The 16,006-nt window shown below is 33.2% G+C and overlaps 1 protein-coding gene across 2 annotated transcripts in view; it reads right to left on the bottom strand.

Moving 5' to 3' along the window:
* Positions 1 to 16,006, bottom strand: part of LOC123710043 (facilitated trehalose transporter Tret1) — a 40,767-nt gene that overhangs the window by 23,263 nt on the left and 1,498 nt on the right. Inside the window, exon 1 of one of the 2 annotated variants that reach the window (XM_045661712.1) lies at positions 8,768 to 8,993. The exons of the other annotated variant lie outside the window; for it this stretch is intronic. Coding sequence (XP_045517668.1) covers positions 8,768 to 8,860 — 93 coding nt within the window. The 5' untranslated portion in view covers positions 8,861 to 8,993. Of the gene's footprint in view, positions 1 to 8,767; positions 8,994 to 16,006 lie in introns of those variants that run through there. 2 annotated transcript variants of the gene reach the window in all.

Here is a 16,006-nt window from a genome sequence, read left to right on the forward strand (position 1 = left end):
GGAAAGATTTGTACCTATTTTTGTATGTTTGTAATGAATAGGCTCAAAAAGTACTGGGCCGATTTAAAAAATTCTTTCACCAATAGAATGCTACATTCTTCCAATTTGACATAAGCTACATTTCATTTTGAAAAAACTTAGGGATCCTTAGTAAAATTGGAACAATGTAACCGAAGGTGTAGAAAAATTTGTCTTAAAATGTCTTTCGTCGAATGCGCGGCCGAAACTATTAGCGATAGAACAAAATAATGTACAACAATATTGAAGAACATAATGTCTACAAAAAACTGTTAAACGCGGTAGCATATGTCCAACTATTGTAGTTATGTCACTACAACAACTTTTTTCTACAAATAAATAATTGTCTACCCCGTGCGAAGCCGGGACGGGCTGCTAGTATATTATAAGCGTTAATTTTCTCATTAAAAAAGATATGTAACCTAACATGTGATGGTTTTATTTAGTCCTTTTCATCCGCCATCTTTGTTTGTCTTTTATTCTACAATTTTTGTCGCACTGTGCATTAAATACTTTAGTATACTAGTGTACTTTTGTAGCCTGTTTATGAATGTATTGTTTGAGTAGTTTTGAAGGTTAAACTAGATATAACACGTATTTAAAGGACAAATTTATCAGAAGCCTTGAAACTAAATAATAATTTATTCCAAATGGCAAAAACGCAAAAATATACAATAACTTACACCATTTTACACAAATATTTTATTCCAAAAGTCTATAATAAAAAAATATTAAAAAAACCAGTGCCGCTACAACCTTTTTTAGGTCTGGGCCTCTGATTTCTGTATATGTTTCATGATCATTTTTGAATCTAATAGACAAGTAGGGCAGCCTTCTGTGCTTGACACCGTGACGCCTTTTTGGGTCTAAGGCAGGTAAGTCATTCAGACACAAAAAGTCTATTGGTGTACAGTTGGGGATCTAACCTACGCCCTCGTGGACGCTGAAGCAAACACTGCTCTATAATAACTTTACTAATAACCTGTTGAGTTTTTGTGTTTGTCTACTTATACGCCGAGTCATCGAACGTTTGAAGAGATCTCTACTGGCGGCTAGTTCCATAAAGAGGTAGTGAAAGAAGAAAATGGTATTGTCTTTTGTTAAAATAGCTTTTACACATTAAGAAAAATTTTTTTTGAACGGATTAAAGCTATGTACTATTATTCACGTTATATCACGTCACCGTGACCACGCACGCTGAAAAGCACGCGAAACGTCGGAATTTTTAAATTATAATATATAATAAAATTTGAAATTTAGAATTATGTAAATAATTATAGCTTTAATCCGTTCAAAAAGTGTTTTTCTTAATATGTAAAAGCTGTTTTAACAAATGACAATACAAAGAAGAAAATTCCTTAAAAACGCCTTGCTATTTGACTACTGTATTGGGATTAAATCGGCCTAAGACTGCACGGTCAGCACTAGTCCTCTGTATTTTCGATGTTTCAGCTTTGATATAGTCCTTTTAAATCCGTAGCGCTGATAGCGCCCTTGAACGGCCGTGAACCTTCGGATCGTGTGGTACAAATATGCAAACATTTATTTTTATTTATTTATACTTCATTACCTTATACAAAAACAAATGTAAAAAGAGGTTACATAAGTTATTAGGCAACGGGCGGCCTTGTCGCTAACAAGCGATTTCTTTCAGGAAACCGTAGTATGGAAAAATAAACACCTACAGTACAAAAAAGAACATAAAATAACATGTAACAAACTATAATTAAACTAAAATCTGACAAAAATATAAGCTAATTTTATGGTTAATTGGTCACAACGCCGTAGTCGTCTGATATCAAGAGGTAAGGAGTTACAAAGTAAGATATTTTGCACAGTAAAGGATTGAGAGATTTCAGCTTTATGAGTAGGGGTTTCAAGAATAAGATTGGCAAGGGAACGCAAAACGAAAACTACCACCAGAAAAGACATTGTGAACGCTATTGATATTGGAAATTATATATTTGCTATATAAATTTGCTCCTAGTCTGCGGACCGAACGTTATTTGAAATAAAATTTCCTAGACTCGTTTAAGTATTAAAAGAATTCGAAGTTAACTATGTATGCGACAAATGTAAGTTAATTGCAGTCAAATGAGCGGAATGTTACTGGATCAGTAACCATATAAAAAACCCAACCCAAGCCAGACTGAGTGGCGTAGTCAACTATGGAATATTTATAGGGCCTTGGACGGAAACTTTGTCAGAGTTTTGACGGCATTATATGAAAACTAAATTGGATAAGTTTACTTAAAACGTTATTCTGGTCCAGTGATATCTCGCTTTTATAATTTGACATTGATGTAAATATTGATATAGTTTACGGGTTTAAGTTTTGATTTAGTATTAGTTTTTATTTGTGGTTGCTTGTTTACTTTATTCCTTATAATTTTGCAAATGCAAACACGTTGTTTTAGAACTTATGAACAAAAAAATAATTTTTATACATTGTCATTGTTAACTGTTTAGAAGTATACGTCTAGTTAAAGTCACAGTTTTAATGTATTGTGTACTAGATAACCATTACGGTATCAGGTTGAATTTGGGTAAACATCTTGAATGAGAAAACGCAATGAATCAGTCACAGAAAAACATATGTACTTTAAACCTTTAGAACGTATAAAATCAACAAATAACACACGACAAATGCGTACAATTTCACAATAATGTCCCGAGCGACGTGATAAATAAATCACGTTTGACGTATGTCTTAGTAAATAATATCTTGACGCATTTATCCTAAAAAGATGTTTTGTCAAATCAAAAATAAAATGTGTAAAAATCTCTAAACAAAAGTCTATATATAAAGAAATATTTTCAATATTTAATTGTAATAGAGAAAACAGCATTGCTTTATTATTATTAACGATAAATGTCCTTTCATTTGTTTATTTACCTTATCGATAGTGATACGGCATACGATTTTATGTGACAACAAGTGGAGAGTTTTTCTCATTCGTCAGTCCAGTGCATTTCTCGGCAAAAAAGCAATTTCATACATTCCAACCTTTGCGTGCGGACATTAATTAAAACCTGTCTTTAACCGGTCCGTGTACAGACGCTTCAAACTAATCGATTGAGTTTTTAATCTAAACACCTAGGTGGTCTATTAAATATTAGCTTCCACCTGCAGCTTGTCTAGCTTCTTAATGCTTCTCCATAGAAAATTAGACAAATAATTTGTAGTTTTTTTTTATGTAACGTCACATTGCGTGCCTCAAGAGCATTACCGGTCTTTTCTTGAAGGATCGATAGGCAGCTGGCTCCAAATAAATTGAGCAGATAGAAAGTGAATTGGCCTAGTACGAACGCACGCCTAGAGGTGAATCCTGGAATCTAGAACCTAGAAATAACTCTATCATTCTATATGCTGCATGCATATAGTATATTTTACTCTTAAACTATTCGAATATACATTAGAACAAAAATAAAACCAATACTATTCTTTCAATTGACCTTTAGAAATAAATTGATTCTGGTAACTTTCCGAAAATTTGTCGCCCAGCAATTAAATATCAAATCTCCAGAAACCCAGAACCGGTTTTGGATATAAACATAACAAATAATCCTAAATGAAAATGATACAAATAAAGAGTTGTTGTTGTTTTTGCTATATTTATTTATTAAGCTCTAAAACGTTATGCATAAAATTATACAAGAAAATATGACATCACTATTTTTTCACACATACACCAATTATATTTGAACATAAGCAAGCTAGTAAGGCATAAATATTGAACAAAGTTACCGTAAGTTAGAAGGTTGTTGTAAAATATATAAATTCTAAATTACACCGTTTTTTATTTTAAATGTAGCTGACCTTATGAACGAAATCTTTTACAATTTACGGGCAACACACGCCTCATTTTTTGTTAGGCTAACCTAACCTAAATTCTCATTTTTAATACCATTGATACCTTAGCTTTTATATTACCATTGAATACATGTAAGTACCATTTAAATTGTAGATTCTTACGGGCCACGAGTGCTGATAAGCACCAGAAGGATGTGATATGTCAATAATGTTTTAAATCCGTTTGAAAGCATTTATTTAATTTAGTATACACTTAAACCAAAGATAACTCAAACCAAGAAAGGCGATCGTCGATTTTTTTAGCCCCGTTTTGTAAAATGGGTTTTTTTGAAGGTACAATTTGTTGGTTTGGAAATGTCGTGTAAGCTGGTTTCTCAGGGAGGTAATTCCGTGTGAACACACAAATTGTCCGTTTAAACGTACGGCTATATATCAAGATAGTCGTAGTTTTTTTATTAACCAAATCGCTGCATTTATTTTTGGATTTTTGATGTGTGTAAAATTTGTGATGTCATATTTTCTTGTATAATTTTATGCGTACACGTTGTTTTAGAACTTATAAACAAATAAATAAATTTGATTTGAACTATTAAGAAATTTGTACGTCTAGGTGAAGTCACAAAGTAAGTAGGTTTTAACTTACAGTGTACTGTATAACCATTTTGGTAAAAATCTGAAAACACAATGATATAGCCAAAGAAAGACGTATGTCCATTTAAACCACGACAAATGCGTACATTATTTCTGCATTTTCAGTTAAAAGCAAGGTGCCTCTATGTCTTGTAACTCATTTACGTTAAATACTGAGTGTCTTTAGACGATAAGTTTTGACAACAATTATAAATAACTTAACTGTTATTATTATGACATTTGCATGCAGTTTCTTTGCAAATAAACATGTTATTAATACAAAAAAATCAGTGGCGCTACAACCTTTTAGGTCTGGGTCTCAAATTTCTGTATCTGTTTCATAATCATTTGTGAATCTAATCGGCAAGTAGGTGATCAGCCTAATCCTTGACACATGCCATCGTTCACCGTAAGAGTGAGTAAATGCGCACATAGTAAGAAAGTCTATTCAGCTAGGGATCGAATCTACGACCTCAAGGATGAGATTCGCACGCTTAAGCCGCAAGTCTGCTCTTATGCAAATCAATAAAATTTAATGACAGAGAGCGTTATGACAGAGTGTAGTATGGTATAGAAGCAGTATTATTTAAAACAAAGAGTGGATCACCTCGTGGTGGTCAACGTCAATTAATGGATATAGTCTTATTTCAAAATTCTAATCTTCATTATTGCTGATACTGAAGTGTATTACATACAAAAAAGATAAAACCTGAAACACTGCCACACAACTGGAAAACTGCCACAGGGCCCAAATTTTTTAGTACATTATCTGTTTTATTTTTATCATTGTTATTATGTCAGTTAAGATGCGACTAATATAGGTTTTCGAAACTAAGTAACATTTAAGGTTCTTTCAAGATATGCTGGGCCAGTTACTCAATGCCCACGATTGCTGAAAGTCACTCAATAATAAGATCATATAATCACAATATTAATATCAAGATAGTTTCATTTTTGTCAATTACATAGTATCGCCTAGATATATGCAAAATTAAAACAAGATATTTAAACCTTAGAAATTAATTAATTATTAATAACATTGTTGATATTAATAATGTTATTACTAATTAGCGAACCTTAGATACCCTCATTTGGTTTTCAATGCAAAGTACTTTTTAATGTAGTATATTATACGACTTAAATTCCTTTACATTTATGATTATGCGATAAAACAATTAAAATAATCGGACATAAAAAACCAATGTTAGAACTGCATTAGTTGCTTGCGTTTACTTCGGCTTACGAACAAATAATAATTCTTGCTTCTGAAGCAACTTGCTCTATATTGCACAAATCTACCAAGTTATAATATATTTCTCCTTATATCAATAATTTTGTTGGCTATTCAACGTATATTTCCATCATTATGGTTATATATAATAAGTTTGTTCAGATGGTTCGCGCATAGTTGCCAAAAGTTAACTCAAACATCAATTGTAAATAACTCGACTACCTGAAGGTCGTGTTAACTCAGTGGTTTTGTGTGCCATTCTCAACTCATTGTCCGTATGATCAAGAAAAACGTGATAAACCACCATGTCTTAGACCTAGTCAGAACTAATAACTAATAGCCTACAAAGAAAACCTGTCAATGAAACAGAATTCAATTAGAGTCATGTTTACGCGAGTTATTAGTAGAAATATTTCGAGATATGTAGTCACCTCAAGTATAATAAAAATAATCACGAAGTAGGAAAAAAATAAGTAGGAAATAACTTATCTCGTTGGAATTGTGAAATTGAGGAAGAAGTCGATGGTGTCATAAGTTAGGTAATGTCTAAAGGAAATAGTTCACAATGTTATGCTTATTACAAAAATTGCAACATTGACATTATGCGCTCTTCTTTGACGTCAACTTCCTTGTTAACTATAAACAAGATTTTTGTATGGTGTAATGGTTGCAACTCTTTATTGTAAAAAAAATTGGCGATTAAAAACGGTGACTTGGTTGGGAATTATTCTCATCCATTCTACGCTTTGTACTACAAGTATATTAACTTATGAATAAAATATATTTTGTTTTGTACTATATGCAGTGTTGGCCTAGTGGCTTCAGCATGCAACTCTCATCCCTGCGGTCGTAGGTTCGATCCCCGACTGTGCACCAATGTACTTTCTTTCTATGTGCGCATTTAACATTCGCACGAACGGTGAAGGAAAACATCGCGTCGTGAGGAAACCTTTGCCTGTTAAGTCGAAGACGTGCGTCAGGCACAGAAGGCTGATCACCAACTTGCCAATTAGATGAACAAATGATCATGAAACAGATACTGAGGCCCAGACCTAAAAAAGGAGCCATTGATTTATTTATTTTTTGAACTGTACAAAAACGTAATAGTTAATGGTAATTTACCTATCATGCCTCATTTAGAACGGCTTCGTCAACTTGGTCTTTTTTTCCTTAAGTTTTGATTTGTCTTTTATGTTTTTTTTTAATAAGGTACGGGTTCTTTTCCTAATCCTTAAAAATGTTAACTGAAAGCCAAGTTTAAATCATACATATCTGAACTAAAGAGTTTGTATGCTTGAACGAATATCGAGTAATACTAATTGTTCTAGTGTTTGATAATGGGATCCATAAAGGAAAGCTATACATCACAATACCAATAAATAACGCAGTCGATACCGTGGAGCACCACTAGTCATATCTAAGAATATCATGGTCTTCAACGTTAAGGAATTGAATTTTCGATGGATTCTTTCAATGGCAAGTTTATGTAAAAAATTGTTCCCAATATTAATTGACTAGTATTGGCTCGGCCGACATACAGTATTTTTTCTTGAACTTGGAACACGTCTACGTGTCTAGAGAATATAATTAATTGAGGTAAAAATTATCATAAATTACTAAGACATCCGCGACGCTTGAGTAATTACTAAATGAACCGTAGTAATGAAAATTGCTACACGGATATACTTCGTATATGTCAAGAAATCATCAACCCCAGTAGGTTCAGAAGATTCACCCGTGGAGTAAATTAATTAATATTATATTATTGACACATACACACTCTCAAGACCAGAGAGCTTGACTCACTCAACCTTTTAAGAATTGGTAGTTCTAAGAAGCTTAGTATGCTCAGCAAGGCGGGACAACATACAACTGGGTTACAACTCCATGAAGCGCAAATTCGGCCCCACGTGGATAATATTCTCAGCTCTGGGCTCGATGTTTTGAAGCGCATCACCACAATGTGGAACCAGCTGCAATTCGACTAAAGGTCCTTCAAGAAAAGAGCGTACCAATTCTTAAAAGGCCGGCATCGGACTTGCGAGCCTTCTGGCAGACTGTCTATATCCATATCACTTAACATCAGACGACTCTTGCACGTTTGACTCCTATTACATAAAATAAATAAGCTAAAAGTATGAGAAAATGTATAAATTGGTAATGGTATCTATTAATACCGAACCACTAATTCAAATGTTTATTGTTGGATATTTCCGTTAAAAGTTAAAAGTTCTAAAGACGCTAAACAATAATATTAGTATCAACGAATGGAATAGTATAGTGTTTTATTTAAACAAATAACAAACGCCATTGAACCGGTCAAAGGCGTAACTATCACAATTCAAACAAACAAGCTCTGATATTATTGTTATAAATTAGAAAAATATAACTGTACTAATTTATTTGTAAATTTAAATGCGTCATTATTATATATATATATATGATGTCCCATATTAACAAATTAATCGAGTTTAATAAATATTATTTTATGTGAACATGTAAAGGCCTAAGAAAATGCGGAAAATGTATTGAATATGTTTTATTCAGTTGGATACATACTTCCTTGTCTAGAACATTTTTTATAGCGCTATTGATCGGTATAATTTATTTACAAACATGCAAAAGAATGTTTACTGTGTTGGATTCGCCGTATAACCCTTTCAAGGCAAAAGTAATTGTCTTAATGAAAAATGAAACAATGTACAATTTTACAGTTAATTTGCAATATTTATATATTCAAGTCTAATGTAAAGGTTATAGGTAGCATGTAAGAATTAACACGTTCGATTCTCGGTGAAATGATAGGTTAGGTCTTCTAAGAAAATAAAGAATCACTTATGTGTCCGTAAAAATATATAACAACCAATCCAAGGAATGGGTAATAAGTCTTCCCCATTCTGAAACGCAAAATCGGGTAACTGCTGCTGGTAAAAACGTACACGTAAATTGTAAGACCTTAGCCTTTAGAAATGTTTTATTAGTAAATAGCCAACTAGTGCGCTATCGTTATGCTTCGTAAACCACACGATTCAGTAACAGTAAGGCTAAATTTCAATGTTTATTTCAAAACCAACCTTTTGTGGCATCCAGACATTTTTTTCAGACAGGACAAAACCTTCATTAGTAAAACACTTTTCCTCTTGCCACGCCATTTTTCTTTTATGCATTTCAATTCACGAATTATCACAACAACCTTGAAGTTATGTTAACTAGACCGTGAACACCGTCAATTAATTTTCACGTATATTTTTATTTACTTTCCCGCGGAATTTGACAATTGACAGAAACAAACTCGTTAAGGCGGCGACTGACCGCGCTGAAAGTGTTAAGACGAATAACCACAGAAAGAAGTTGGACCGGAACTTTTATTACGGGCTGTGTTTTTTGAGGAGACTATCGGCCGTACTCAAAGACGCTCATTAAGATTGTACGATAACTTAGTTAATACTATTAAGTTAACCGTAGATCCAATCAAAATAGGGTATTTCATTATCTCATACTTTGTGAAATCGCTTGTGGCCAATCATACATTTACAGGTAAGTTGCAACGTTCATTACATAAATAAATCTTCATGTATCGATAATATACGAGCTGTGCTGAGCTGAGCTGTATGATACGAGTTAGAAAAAAAAATTGATCAACATTTCTAATCTGGCCTGGGAAATCTAGCTTCGATCCATGTAAATCGTAAATATTTAAATATTATATAAGTAATATTGTTTATTTTAGTCTAAAAGCATGATATTAATAAAATACAAAATAATATTGAATATTTAGTTAAAATATAGTAATCCTACAACTAAATGCATATAACAAAAACAATAACTAACCATAAAATATAATAGATTAAATTTTATATTATTAAACGGAGACCCTTTAGGCAAGGTTCCGAAGTTTCCCCTTTGAATAGCTAGACTAAGTCTTTTCCGAGGTAGCTGCCAGCTCTTCGGTCTCCTGAGATGTCGACTAACCTTTTGCTATTTCCTTAAAAAGCCTTTCTAGATCTAGGACTCTACGGAGCAAGGGTCACGACACCGAATGGGACAAAATCATATAATTACGAATTACAAGTAATTATGTATTTCTAATACAGCGTTAAGCCGCTATTAAAATTATATATGTATATACCATTCAAAATTGAATGTCAATTGAGTCAACGAACTCTATATTAATTTATGTATACAACGTTTCTTGCGTAAAAAGTCGCTCAACAAGGCAATTTGATGTTTAGTCTATATAACAAAATTGGTATATACAGTATTAATAATATTCTTAACAACATAGTAATAATAATTGATAAATAGGAAATTGTTACGAATTTTAACAGTTCGATCCCTGTGGCTGGTTGTACTTTTAACGCATTTCCTTGCGATAGCTAATTAGAGATATCTTATTAGCGTCTCTGGAACCCTACGGCCCAAGAGTCTCTCTTTACTTTAACTACTGTGATTCAATATTTGAAGAAAGATCCTTAGACTAGTCTAATGAACAAAATCAAAACTTTGTACAAAGTAGCCATAACTAAGGAGGTATTCTAGAAAATTTTATTACTGGCAATAGTTATGACTAGCATCAGGGTGTAATAAGAGTAGTAACTTTCCAAGCTATCAGAGTTTTTGCATATAGCATATTTATACTTTACGACATAAAAAATATATTGAACACATTATAAGTGTTTTTACATCACAATTTTACTATTATATATTCTGTATTATTTAACTGTCACAATACAATACTTTACAATAACTATATATCTGAAAGAATGCGCATACAAAGTTATAACGCAAACTCACGATGACCTGAGGTATTGCCTGAAGACGTAAGAAGAAATTATATCTTTGACTTCAATGCGTCTTTTATATAACACACAGGGCTCGCAAGTGCGTCGCTGGCCTTTCGAATTGGCACTCTTTCGTTGAAGGAAAATTTCATATTTTTTTAATTTTTAATCACCATTTTCTTTCATATATCGTTGACGTATCGCAATCCAATCGTTTGGTTTTGTAAGCGAAGACAATTTACCTTGCTGCTTGATTATCGGTTGTCGCAATATTAACCTGCATACTGCATCTTTCTGTAGTTTCAAGTGAACAAGTGCATAACAGTATACCCCCTTATAACGCGGTACTCTTATAACGCATTTTCGAATTTCACACGTTATATTTCTCTACTGTGACAATTATAATGATTTGTACGCACTCCTTTCGTTCTTAATATTCGATTTAAATCTCCTTTGACGAGAAATGTTAAACGTGAAACATTTGATCATAATGCGGTATGGGGTCATACAAGCGCGTTATGCGAGAATAGTCCTACAACGCAATTTCTATAACGCGGAACCAATCTACCGATTATCGGAGAGATTACTGTATTTTATATACTTTTACGCACGAGGTAGAATTACCTACTGAAGGTATGTATTGGCTGTCACCAGCAATTTTTAATTATAATCACACAATTACACCAGTCAATATTTGAGTATATACATAGGTAAAAGTACACGTTATTTTTACGGTACGTTAGGTAAAACCATCCATCATAAGCGAGAAATTCTTCATGGTTTCGGCCCGCTTGTACACGTATGTGGCGAGTTAAATTTTATTTTATCGTTTATTATTGCTAATCATGTTTATGATTTATACAAAATTATATTTTATTTACATGAGAAGCTTAATATTGTGTATATACAAGCGAGATACATGTCCCAATTTGTTTTATGATATTAAATGAATTACAGAAATTTCCCTTTTGACTTTAGTTGTTGACTGTACCTGCATTAGCGGGAAAGCGGACCTTATGATGAAAGTTGATTTATGGAATAGTTAGGTACAGACCTGTTAGTGTTACCATAGTCAATTCAAAGTAACAAAATCTGTATGTAACCCTAACTTTTTAATTCTATAATATAACAACTCAATTGCCATATAAATAAAAATCTTTACTAATGTTGACAGACACAAAAAGCAACTTTGATTTTGTTCCCAGAAGATGTACCCTGTTTGTAGAGACGCTTGGGCTGTGGGGTTCAAGTGCACAGGGGTTAATTAAAGATTTAGGTTGACACCTGGTAGATAATACTGGTGACGCCAGAGCTGGTGCTTTCCTCGCTCAACGAATAAGTATCGCAATACTTTAAAGGTACACTGGCACAGGGACACTGACTGGTACAGGGACCAAAATTTTTAAAATTGTTTCTATTTTCTTCTTAATAATTTTCAATATATTTTTTTATGTTACTTAGTAAATTGTGAATATTTAATTGTTGTTTATAAATAAATTATAAATGTCTTAATTTTGAAAACTTCAATAAATGGGAAATAAGCAAGTTAGTATCGATTTGGAAAGTCCCTGAGATGCATTCTTTGCGAAGATAATTTTAATTACAAAGCAATAAGCTATGTAATAAAAATTATCTACATATTCATCAAGAAAATTAATGGAACAGTTACCGAAATATATGTAAATTATTACGTAGTCAACGTGTTATATTAAATATAACATATTGCTTGTATCGTGCTATAGGTATATGTAATAAAAGCTGTTACAGATCAGTAAATAAGTTCCTATAATCCTCCTTTTTTTCCAGGACCAAGGGCTAAATTGCCAAGATTTAATTAATTTACACTTCGTTAGAGTAATACAGAAATCGAGTACAATAAAAAATCATAAATAAGTAGAAGGGCCACTGGCGGTGTTATCGCTTACGATCTATCTCTTCCAGGCAACCACAAGATTTACGATTACTTTAATGGACGACTTAAAACTGTAAAGTAAATATTCGTACGCTTTGTCAAGATGTTAAAAGTGTAATAGCAAAGTAACTCAATAGATTACAGTTTATTAAATAAAAGTTACTTGTCCAGGTGAACGAACGCTTACGAGCAATTAATTTTTTCATTTTTTTCATTAATTAATTTTATTTAATTTCATTTCTGGTACATGAGGTCGTGGACCCTGTCTTTGGGCAAATGTGGAATGGATAATTAGCCTTATTGATCGAGCGATGAGGATAACGTGTTTCCTATTGGTGTTAGTAAATTATAATAATACTGATAACTGTAATAAATAAAATAAAAGCAAGTCGAAACTTAACTTCAAAAAAAACCAAGTCTCCGAGTTAATTTCAGTCACTACTTAGGGATAACTCTTATGTTTAAACAACTTTATTTCATATTACAAAATAAATAGATTTTTATTTACTACATGAGAAACTTAATATATGAAAGTGATATGTCGCCAATAGCCGTCCTAATTTTAGTCTTCTGCTCATTACGATATGTATCTTTATTGGCCTTTTGAAGCTAATAATATCTCATATCAATTTAATAATAATAATACCAAATCAATATTACAAATATTTTAAATAAATACATTTGGCCATCACATGGAGAAACAATGTAATTCACAAGTAATACTTGTTATATTTAATTACATTGATTAGTACGATTGCAACTCGTACTGCCACTCTATTTCTGATTTTATCCCTTACGAAATTATAGCGGGTTGATAAAGAACTGCTTCGAAAAAAGTATGGTAGAAATATTTGCCGACCATGACTAACACGCACTTTTGCCTTAGCCTTGTGAAGCATGCCATTTAAAAGACGGCGGCTGTGAACCAATGGATTTTCTGTCTGTGTTCGGATTTAACAGTCGCTCGAACGGTGAAGGAAAACATCGTGAGGTAACCGCCTTGCCTTTGAACAAAAAAGTCAACGGTGTCACTCAGACACAGGAGGCTGATCATCTTCTTGCCTATTAGATTGACATCATGAAACAGATATATAAATCTGAGACCTAACAAACTTACATAGTTTTTTATTAATTATGTTAAGACTCGTCGATGCAACATTTCGTGAAAAACATTTCTACACGATTGAAGTCAGCTGTATAAAATTATTACATTGAGGTTAATATTTCAAACATAATAAAGAAATGCTCTACTTTGTAAAAAAATCACGAATAGCGAACCGTTTATGGTTATTTAGAAATGGGAATTGTAATCTTGATGTTGCTTAATATGTATTGTATTTGATGAATCTAGGTAAGTGTAATTAATATTTACCTACATTTTAATAGGGTCAAGTTATTCGTTATTATTATACAGAAAAAATTTACATTTTTAAAAGAGAGATGTTTGATCATCGTTTTATTATTATTACCAATTCGCTCAAGTGTAATTAACGTAACTGTTTTAATCCGTACATTTCATTAATTTTTGTAGATTGATGGTATAAGAACACTATTTTTCATTGTAGTGCTATCCTTTGTTACTTTAAAAATGTAAAAATTAAGGTTTCTGACAGTTAAAATGAGTATATTGATTTTGGGTGGTTGACTGATCGATTTTAACTTATTTTATTTATAAATATACTGTTACGAAGACGGGTCGACTATAATGTTTCTAGATTTTTCCACTAGTTAGAGAACTTTTCAGCAGGCAGGAATAGGATTTCTGACCGTTTCAGGAGAGGGTCAATCACATATTAGAAAATTGTAATTTTCATAATGTTACCCTAGTTTTCAGGAAGCTGAAACCTTTTTTCAGTCAGTTTCAGAACATGTGTAGTCGATTGGTGCAGTTTTCAGGAGACCCGTTTTCAGGCGTTTTCAGGCCTAGGTATACCCCTTTGATGAAGGAATATTCTAGTCCGAACTTTCTAGGTGTGAGACAAGGACGAAATGATACGAGAGAGAGAGAGAGAAGATCAGAACTTTCTCGAAACTAGACTGAGCACTCTAGAACGCCATACGACAAGGACAGAGCAACGTGCGAAAGAGACAAAGAGTGCGGACGGTCTAGAATTGTGCAATCGCTACTCAGTAGCATGCCCGCCCAGAAAGTTCTCGAATATTGTTTAGAATTATTCCCAGGGATATATAAGCGAGCCGAAACGCGACTAGTCGCCTTTAGTTTGGAATGCGATAACAAGAGAGAAACACCGAAGCGATAAAGTGAATACAAGTGATAAAGTACTGTGTGAAGTGTGCATAAGTGGAGTAATTAGTGATTGTTTTGTGTGTGTAATGCACTAATTAATTTGTGCCCATAAATTCCTCATTGATTTTTCAAGAAATAAACCCTTGAAGAAATCTACTGCATTTTCTATCCGATCCCCTAGCTCGTAACAGTATCTTAAAAATAAATGATATTATGCTAGTAAGCGCAACGTCTTTGTTAACGGGGATCTGTGCCACAGATCAGTTCTGGCACTTGGTATCTCATCACCATCAATTTTGGCATTCGCCGTCACACATATCGATCGAAAAATCGAGTTCTTGGAGAACACTTAGGTTGCTCACCACCTCAAGACTTTAAGTACATAGTGGAAGTCTTTCTAAATTATTGTACCTAAGCATCCCTAAGACAAATAAATAATGTTGAAAAATGTTATTATATAATATGGTTTTATAAATATTTAAGTAGAAATTGTTTTTGGCTACGTCTCGGACCATATCTGTATATTTTCTTTCACTTTTTTTTTTTAAATGAGGTGAAAATGCGCCTACGCAGGCCAGCGCCAGGGATGTCGAGCTTGACGCGGGGACTGTGGGGCTGGATCTACAGTCAAATCCCTCTGATATTCAGAGAGGTAGCCAGACCCCACCCACTAAAAACACCTCAGGCTTACGCACGCCCTTAAGATGGGCCCTCAGGGTTTGCCATTCTACCCAAGGGACACAGCTAGTTCAGTAATCTAACTTGTCTTAGGTTGGAAATACTAACTTTTTCCAAGACCCAAACAAAACGTATATCATCTTATAGATGTCGTGTCGTAGAGAATGGGACGGAGGAAATATATTTTCTGGACAAGCATAGATCTGAAGTGCGAGAAGGCGAGCGATGCCTGGATGATACCCCTGGTACCCCAAATATCTTAGAGAAAAAACTATACGTAATATGATACGACCCAGGACTGATCAGACTCGTTTTCTACTCTTGGGCGAGTACTTTCAAGTTTAGATCTTGTATAAATTTATTTAAATTATATAAAAGATTACATTGATACTGAAATATTTACGTAAATTACGCAATTATCGATAAACGACTGACGTCCTACTTGTAATGGGTGTGTGAGTTATCAGTAACAGGATGTAGTCATTTGGCTTCATCTCCAAGAGATCTCCTGTCTGCTCCAAATATAGCGCTTTGTTCTCCGGCCTACATGCTTGTTAGACGTCTAATACAATATAATTCTAGATTGTTCATATAAAATATCTTCATAACAGTAATATTACTAGACAATAATAAATGTTATATATACTCGGTGTTATTATATAACAGACGCTATATGTAGGTATGTTTATAATGG

This window comes from Pieris brassicae, chromosome 5, assembly GCF_905147105.1.
Source record: "Pieris brassicae chromosome 5, ilPieBrab1.1, whole genome shotgun sequence".
Lineage (NCBI taxonomy): Eukaryota > Metazoa > Arthropoda > Insecta > Lepidoptera > Pieridae > Pieris > Pieris brassicae.